The 9365-nt window shown below is 43.6% G+C and overlaps 1 protein-coding gene across 1 annotated transcript; it reads right to left on the bottom strand.

Moving 5' to 3' along the window:
- Positions 1-2591: 2591 nt before the first annotated feature.
- spcs1 (signal peptidase complex subunit 1) lies at positions 2592-9189 on the bottom strand. The gene is made up of 4 exons (XM_078413808.1): positions 9051-9189; positions 3908-3967; positions 3749-3835; positions 2592-2770 (listed from the first exon to the last, which is right to left on the bottom strand). Exons 1-4 carry the CDS (start codon positions 9084-9086, stop codon positions 2654-2656), a joined length of 300 nt encoding a protein of 99 aa, XP_078269934.1. The 5' UTR covers positions 9087-9189; the 3' UTR covers positions 2592-2653.
- Between the last annotated feature and the right edge of the window lie 176 nt (positions 9190-9365).

Here is a 9365-nt window from a genome sequence, read left to right as displayed (position 1 = left end):
TTACAATGTGTACGGAAACTAAAAAAATAGTGCACAATCCTAAGTAAATGAAAGTTTCATTGGAGGATTTTCAGCAAATTTATATTCCACACTTTGCTAGTTTCATAGAAACATAGAAAATAGGTGCAGGAGAAGGCCATTCGGCCCTTCGAGCCTGCACTGCCATTCAATATGATCATGGCTGATCATCCAGCTCAGTAGCCTGTACCTGCCTTCTCTCCATACCCCCTGATCCCTTTAGCAAAAAGGGCCACATCTAACTCCCTCTTAAATATAGCCAATGAACTGGCCTCAACTACCTTCTGTGGCAGAGAATTCCACAGACTCACCACTCTCTGTGTGAAGAAATGTTTTCTCATCTCGGTCCTAAAAGACTTCCCCCTTATCCTTAAGCTGTGACCCCTGGTTCTGGACTCCCCCAACATCGGGAACAATCTTCCCGCATCTAGCCTCTCCAACCCCTTAAGAATTTTATATGTTTCTATAAGATCCCCCCTCAGTCTTCTAAATTCCAGCGAGTACAAGCCCAGTCTATCCAGTCTTTCCTCATATGAAAGTCCCGCCATCCCAGAGATCAATCTGGTGAACCTTCTCTGTACTCCCTCTAAGGCAAGAACGTCTTTCCTCAGGTTAGGAGACCAAAACTGCACACAATACTCCAGGTGCGGTCTCACCAAGGCCCTGTACAACTGCAGCAGAACCTCCCTGCTCCTAAACTCAAATCCTCTTGCTATGAATGCCAACATACCATTTGCTTTCTTCACTGCCTGCTGCACCTGCATGCTTGCTTTCAATGACTGGTGCACCATGACACCCAGGTCACGTTGCATCTCCCCTTCTCCCAATCGGTCACCATTCAGGTAATACTCTGCTTTCCTGTTCTTGCCGCCAAAGTGGATAACCTCACATTTATCCACATTATATTGCATCTGCCATGCATTTGCCCACTCGCCTAATCAATCCAAGTTCCTATTATGATCTCCTTAGTCACAATTCAGTGAAGAACAATAGTCTAGATACATAGACAATAAGTGCAGGAGAGGCCATTTAGCCCTTTGAGCCAGCACTGCCATTCAAAGGTTTTTTTATTGTCAAGTGTACCAATTAAGGTACAGTGATATTCGTATTACGAAACAGCCCTGAAACCCAAAACATCACTGATCCAATCCCTCAATGGATGCTGCCTGACCTGCTGAATTACTCCAGCATGCAAGATTCCAGTATCTGCAGTTCCTTCTGTTTCATGCACAGCCATCCACTCTCCCATCACTAATATCTATTGCAAGCCCCCACATTCTTACAGCTTTTAGCTCTCCAGAATAAAAACTTGAGTCTTTAACCTGCAACATTAATTCAGGTTTTTCTCTGCACCTACTGCGTGTATCAGCTTTCTGTTTTTATTTGAGATTTCCACTCCAGTTGTTGGTGAGTTGCAGCATTAAGAAAAATGTTGAGACAATAGCTCAGCTTTTTTTGACAAGACTGCTCCGAGATTGGTCTGTTGTAGATGCTGCAGTTAATATCAGAGCTTGTATGCTGTTTCGCAGCAACAGAAAATGGAATTTCTCTGTGCAGGCAAATTTGAGAAGTCTGTTGTATCTTGTTCCAGAGTTAGGATTTACAAGATCAAAGGCCATGTATAATGGTGGATGCCATTTCCAGCATCTCTGTTCCATTGACGAGATAGACTGAAACATTGAATTTGGGAACATCTCTACCAGTGGGAAGATGGTAAATATTAAGTTTCCTAAATATTACACACATACCTCAGCAGCAATATTTATGGGTTTTGGGGATTGAGAGTGAAAGTGTATTAAATTCTGAATAATAATAGGTTAACCGCTAAAATGTGAGGAATTGTATTTTTTCCACTCCACCCAGGATGTCTGGGATTGCTGCCCATCATGCTGACTAGTTAGCAGGGCATCATACACAAGATTGATTGTGTTCTCATACAGCTTCAACAAAGAGTAAGCCAACTGCACTTATGCTGTCACTGAGCAAAATCAGCTCCTTCCCCATGTCCTTATTTCAAATGCCTTTTGATCTCTGTCTTGAATATATTGCTGAATATCTTTTTATCATGTGACAATGGACTTCAAATTTCTCCTCAAACTTGTGTTCCAGGAATAAAATATTTAATGTAAAAATTACTTCTTACCAATGAGACACACACACACACAAAAAACAAATTTTCTCTTGTCATAGTATCATCATATCATATCATATATATACAGCCGGAAACAGGCCTTTTCGGCCCTCCAAGTCCGTGCCGCCCAGCGATCCCCGTACATTAACACTATCCTACACCCACTAGGGACAATTGTTACATTTACCCAGCCAATCAACCTACATACCTGTACGTCTTTGGAGTGTGGGAGGAAACCGAAGATCTCGGAGAAAACCCACGCAGGTCACGGGGAGAACGTACCAACTCCTTACAGTGCAGCACCCGTAGTCAGGATCGAACCTGAGTCTCCGGCGCTGCATTCGCTGTAAAGCAGCAACTCTACCGCTGCGCTACCGTGCCGCCCTTGGTAACATTTACTCTAGAATCATCAGCAATGAACCAACTTATCAAACAAAGTACATTCTGATTCAGCAAACTTTATTAAGCCATAAAGTAAAAACAATGATGTGCTCAGAATAAAGATTATTTATGCTTTTTAGGTTTCTTGGCACACTCTGTTTGCTTTTTCTCCTCTGGCTCTATTGCTGGCTGCCAATTCAATGGATGGTTACGATACATAGGCCATGGAGGGAGAGTGAGCTGAAAAGTAAAAAATTAGAGTTAACTAACAAAAATGCCAATTGTTGCTCTGAATTGTTAGCAAAATCAACAAGTGATATTTCATCTATATATATACACTACTAAAACTATCTGTTTGTATTTATGTGTGCACCATGCCCTCTACACAGCCAAAACGGTACACGATAGTGCCACAATTTTAGGCTCGCCCCACTCACCATTCCCCTGTGGTGTGAATAAACCCACTTTTGTTACTTTTTAAAAACAATTTACCTTATAAATTTTAAATGCGCACCCCCCCCCCCCCCCGAGAGGACCAGCGCCCATCCGGGCGTGCCCTGCGACTGACCTTCCTCCCATGCTGCAGCGTGACGCAGCGGCTGTGACAGAGGCTCCAACAGGATGGCCGTCCCCACCAATCGCAGCAGGAGAAATGGGGCCGAGGTTAGTACTCTCTCCCTGTCCATTCTCGCCCACCCACGGCCCCGGGAGACGCTCCCCGCCCGGCAATGGGTCCATGCCATCACCACCGTTCCCCGCCGCAGATTGCAGCCGAGTTGCAGGAGACGCTTTGGCTCCGCATGAGAAACGGGGCCGACGTCACTGCTTTTTTCCTCTCCCTCCCCCTGCTGGCACACGGCTCCACAGTTGGGCCGAGGGGGTGCGGGAGGGGAGGGGGGTAGAGGGGATGGGGAGCGGGGGGAGAGGTGAAGGGGAGGAGGGGGTGCTGCACCAATGCAGGAGAGGTTTGGACCCAACAGGTCCACTTGGTCTAGTTAAAATATAAAGGTGAACTTCTAAATAATTGTAAGTACTTCTTACCAATGAGATACACACAAAAAAACTATTTTTTACTAAATGCTAAGAGACCATAAAAAGTTTATTTTTGCTGCTTTTGGCCAACCAAATCACTATGTTAATAAACAAAAATGATAATTTTTAAAGTCAAATTGAAACATGCATACTAATTACAATGAGAAAATTACGTATTAAACTTACCAAGCATGAAATGGCAAAACCAGCCAGAACTATGTAAACAGTCCATCCAAACTGCTCAATTATGTAGCCATAAATGAAGCCAATAATCTATTAAAGAAAATAAATATTGTAATTCCAGCTCAAATTCAAGATAATCTTTAAAAATATTAATATACTTACAGCAGATGCAATAATTACTCGTTGAAAAGTTTGTTCTGCTAACTGTTGTCCCTTATAGTCCTGCAAGTAAAACAGTTATATTAAGTTCAACAATGAATAAGCCATGATAATCAATGGTTGCATTTATAATAATTCTCCTGTTCTTGCTCCCTTGGCAGTGCAGTTTAACAAGAGACAAAATCTATGAATAGTGACATTCTAAAGTAAAATTAACTTTTTGAACTTTAATATTTCAACAGTAACTACACACTGCTCAGTATTTATTCCCATACAATGTTGAGAAACACACAGCAATGAAAGAGACCCTTCAGCCGACAGGTTCCATGCTGGCTATCAAATGTCTATCTATATTACTTTCATTTTACAGTAAACAGCCTATATTCTTCTATGTAATGGAGTTATGTGCTAATTTAAATATTATTTGAATGTTTAGGGCGTGCATGCTTCCTCCACCACCTTGAGCAGTCCATTACAGATTTCAATCAGCCATTGTGTGACCCAAAACAAAAAATCTACAAATCCAATTTAAAATTTCCTAATCTGGATTTTAAATCCAGGTCAATAGACAATAGGTGCAGGAGTAGGCCATTTGGTCCTTCGAGCCAGCACTGCAATGGTTGTTGACACCTCTGTTAAGGGGGAAGCTTCTCACTATCTATCTCATCCAAGGTTTTCATAATTCTGTATACCTCAATCAGCGTTCCCCTCAGCTTTCTCTGCTTAACTAACGATTTGGATCACGCAAAGAAAAGAAGATGGATACAAAAAACCCGAGTAACTCAGCGGGTCAGGCAGCATCTCTGGAGAAAAGGAATAGGTGACATTTTGGGTCCAGAAATTTAAACTAATCCTATCTACCTCCATGTGATCTGTAATCCCTGCATGTACCTGTTGAGGTGCTACGATGTTGCTATTGTATCAGCTTCCATCACCCCCATTGGTAGCAGTTCCAGGCACATACTGCACTCAAAAGAAAAAAATCCCCCAATCATCTTAAAGCTCTGCCCTCTCGTTCCACCTTTGTTCTTATCCCTGGCCTTTCTTCCAACCATCTGCCTCTCTAAAAACCCCCTTGTCTATCAACATCACCTGCCATGCTTTGACCTGCCTCTCCCCTTTTCCAGCTTTCTTCTCCCCCTCCCCCTGCAATCAGTCTGAAGAAGGGTCTCCACCTAAAATGTCACCTATACATGTTCTCTCCAGAGATGCTGCCTGACTCAGTTACTCCAGTACTGTGTGTCCTTTTATGCCCTCAGACACTTGATATTTTCAGGCTGGGAAAAAAATCCGAGTACATCATCTGACTCTCAACATTTTATACACTTCTCTCAAATCACATCTCCAATGCTCCATTGAAAATAATCCAAGTTTGTCAATTCTCTCCTTATAGCTAATATTCTATACCCCTCTCCAAAGCCTTCACGTACCTGTAATGCAGTGAGTACCGTACACGATATTGCACATCTGGCCTAAACAAAGTTTTATACAGCTGCATTTCCCACAGTCTGCAAAGATTATATATTTTTTCTCCATAAAACTTCCAACACAATGTTTATGCATTTCCTCCATTCTCTTGTAATCACCTGCCGTGACAGAGCTCAGAGTTAAATGATTGGTTGGAGCTCAGGTATGAATGATATAGCCACTCAGGGAAACCAGCAATGTATGTTGAGCATGGTGATACTGGGGATGTTGGCCTGGGAAAACAGGGACCCTTCTTCAGATGACTTCTACATGAATGCTCTGTCTTCTTCTGGGAAAAAGTTTGCTTTCTTTGCTCCAGATTTAGGCATCTCATGATGCCACTTTTCATTCAGTGATATGAATGGGAACAATATCGTGAAAATGTGTTACTGTTTGGATGTCAATTCAAAAGTGCTAAAACAAAGCTTTTCTACATACTTCAGTATATTGCAACAATAAGAAGTCTGTTTCAAGCAATCACAACTCATCCATGCCAACCAAGAAACTAGTCCTGTTTATCTGCATTTGGTCCCCATCCCTCTAAATGTTTCCTCTCCATGCACCTATCCAAATGCCTTTTAAATAGTGTAATTGTACCCGCCTCTACGACTTCCTCTGGCAGATAATTCTGCATGCACCAAGTGAAAATTTGCACACTAGGTTCCCTTTATTTTACATTTCACCTTAAATCTATATTCTCTGGTTTTATATTTCCGAAACCTGAGAAAAAGACTGACATTCATCTCTGAATTTACCCAAGGTCCCTCCTCAGTCTACTGTACCCCAGGGAAAAATACACCAGCTTATTCAGTCTCTCCTTATAACTCAAGTCTCGGAGTCCCAGTCGCATCTTCATGAACCTTTTCTGCACCCTTTCCAGCTTAACATTATCCTTCCTCTAGCCGAGCAGCCAGAACTACACACAATACTCTCACAATGTGGTCTCGCCAATATTTTATATAGTAGTAAAATAACATCCCAACTATTATATTCAATAAAGGCAAACATGTCAAATGTCACTTTCACCACTGTCTGTGTCACCACTTTCAAGTAACTATGTACCCCAGCTATTTACGATATACATTAATGACTTAGACGAAGGGATTAAAAGTACCATTAGCAAATTTGCAGATGATACTAAGTTGGGGGGTAGTGTGAATTGTGAGGAAGATGCAATAAGGCTGCAGGGTGACTTGGACAGGTTGTGTGAGTGGGCGGATACATGGCAGATGCAGTTTAATGTAGATAAGTGTGAGGTTATTCACTTTGGAAGTAAGAATAGAAAGGCAGATTATTATCTGAATGGTGTCAAGTTAGGAGGAGGGGGAGTTCAACGAGATCTGGGTGCCCTAGTGCATCAGTCAATGAAAGGAAGCATGCAGGTACAGCAGGCAGTGAAGAAAGCCAATGGAATGTTGGCCTTCGTAACAAGAGGAGTTGAGTATAGGAGCAAAGAGGTCCTTCTACAGTTGTACCGGGCCCTGGTGAGACCGCACCTGGAGTACTGTGTGCAGTTTTGGTCTCCAAATTTGAGGAAGGATATTCTTGCTATGGAGGGCGTGCAGCGTAGGTTCACTAGGTTAATTCCCGGAATGGCGGGACTGTCGTATGTTGAAAGGCTGGAGCGATTAGGCTTGTATACACTGGAATTTAGAAGGATGAGGGGGGATCTTATTGAAACATATAAGATAATTAGGGGATTGGACACATTAGAGGCAGATAACATGTTCCCAATGTTAGGGGAGTCCAGAACAAGGGGCCACAGTTTGAGAATAAGGGGTAGGCCATTTAGAACGGAGATGAGGAAGAACTTTTTCAGTCAGAGGGTGGTGAAGGTGTGGAATTCTCTGCCTCAGAAGGCAGTGGAGGCCAGTTCGTTGGATGCTTTCAAGAGAGAGCTGGATAGAGCTCTTGAGGATAGCGGAGTGAGGGGGTATGGGGAGAAGGCAGGAACGGGGTACTGATTGAGTGATCAGCCATGATCGCATTGAATGGCGGTGCTGGCTCGAAGGGCTGAATGGCCTACTCCTGCACCTATTGTCTATTGCCCTGTCATTTACTGTGCAATTCCTGGCCTAACTAAATACTTAGCAAAATGAACACTCTCCAAGTTCAATTCCATCTGCTATTTCTTGGTCCACTTTCCCAGTTGAAGATGATTCATCTAATTTTCCAATTCAAAATCTACACTTGTCAGCTTATTATAATCAGCTCCATGGAAATAAAATGTCCCAACATTTTGATTTTTGAAATATGCTGTTACAATCTTTCAACAAAATTTCAACACAAAAAAACTTCAACACAATTTTAACTATACTTCACTTTAAGGGGCGCTGTCAGTAAGTGAAGGACAAAACTTCACAATTTGATGATAAGGATAGGGAGGAAGTACAAGATTAGGCAGGCTAATTCCATGTGTAATTACCGATCAATATCAACTGTTCATATTTTTCAAAATGTATATTAATTTTTGATGTATATTTAAATTATAACATTCTCCAGGGTAATTGGAAATATATACAAATGTAACCAGTTCCTATCTGCAATCTTCTGGGGTGACTGGGTTGATTTAAAGAGAAAATACCGTCAATTAACGCAAGTATGGTTCACTCACACCATATTGTGGGGATGAGGGCCGGATTTTTACGGTGCAAACTAATGCAACAAACCCAAACCTGGTGGTCTTTCCCCATCGTTTACCCCTTGCACGAGATATATCGTGGTCCGTTTTATAATCCTCAGATACAGAAAGTCAGAGCTTCATTCTGCTTAGTTCACATTAGCTGCGCCGCCACCATCGCTCTCCACCAACCCAAACACACTCTCCCCCTGACAACACGGTTCGATTCCTTTTACGTTACGATACAACAAATACCTTTCATCGTCATTAACGGTTGTAGAAGATGTCGATCCCGATTTTTGATCTGTATGTTCCGAGCTGACACTTGAAAACTACAAAAAGGCAGCCACCGTGTATTTAAACACAGATGTGCAGCACAAAATCGGCATGTCCACGGCACGGTTTATACTCCGCATGGTCATAGAGCACCTTCTGAGCCAATATTTGCTTCCCCCTTCCCTGTCTAACTTTCCTTCCAAATACATCTTCGAAGAGAAGGGGCTTCTCCAAGGTGCAAATCTCCCGTGATCGGCTGGAATGGGTCTTTGGGCGGCCTTGCCTTGGGGTTTTGGAGTGAGCTACACGGTCACTGGGTTGGTTTGAGAGAGAAAATACCATCAATGAACGCGCGAGTATGGTTCCCTCGCACCATATTGTGGGGATGAGGGCAGGATATTTACGGTGCAGACTAATGCAACAAACCCAAACCTAAGGTAGACGACACAAAATGCCGGAGCAACTCAACGGGATAGGCAGCATCTCTGGAGAAAGGGAACGGGTGGAGACTTCAAACCTAAACCCAAACAGAATAGAGTGCGGAAACAGGCCCTTCGGCCCAACGCGCCCGCACCAGCCAACAATGTCCCGGCTACCCTAGTCCCGATAGCCTTTCCCCCCCATCGTTTTACCCTTGCATTTGAGAGATAATCCCAGTGTCCGTTTTCGAATCGTTACACACAGAAAGTCAGACAACGGGACAGAAGTTTCCCTCGCTCAGTCAAGGCCGTCCCGTCCTATCCACAGGCCACAGCCTCCAGTCCTCCCCCTCCTCCTCCTTACCATGTGAGTAGGGAGCGACTTAAAGTAGGAAATCATCTTTCAGGCCTCTCCGTCTGCTGCCGTCCCTCCACTCGCAGCCCGTCGTCGTACAACCTCCACCTCCTCCTCCCGCCGCCGCCGCCTTGAGGAGACGCAATCATTCCCCTCCCCCCTCCGCCCAAGGCCCCCTCGCCTTAGCAACCACCCCGCCTGCCCAACTAACGCCCGCACACCCAACAAATGAGAAAACACAACAACCACCAACCCTCGGCCTGGGATAAATCTAAAGTGGCATCCGATCGCTTCTTTAGATTTATTGCGCGGTCACGGATGATT

This window comes from Rhinoraja longicauda, chromosome 17 (genome assembly GCF_053455715.1).
Source record: "Rhinoraja longicauda isolate Sanriku21f chromosome 17, sRhiLon1.1, whole genome shotgun sequence".
Classification (NCBI taxonomy): Eukaryota; Metazoa; Chordata; class Chondrichthyes; order Rajiformes; family Arhynchobatidae; genus Rhinoraja; species Rhinoraja longicauda.
Note: the sequence above shows the minus strand (reverse complement) of the source record. Positions and strands in the feature narration are given on the sequence as shown.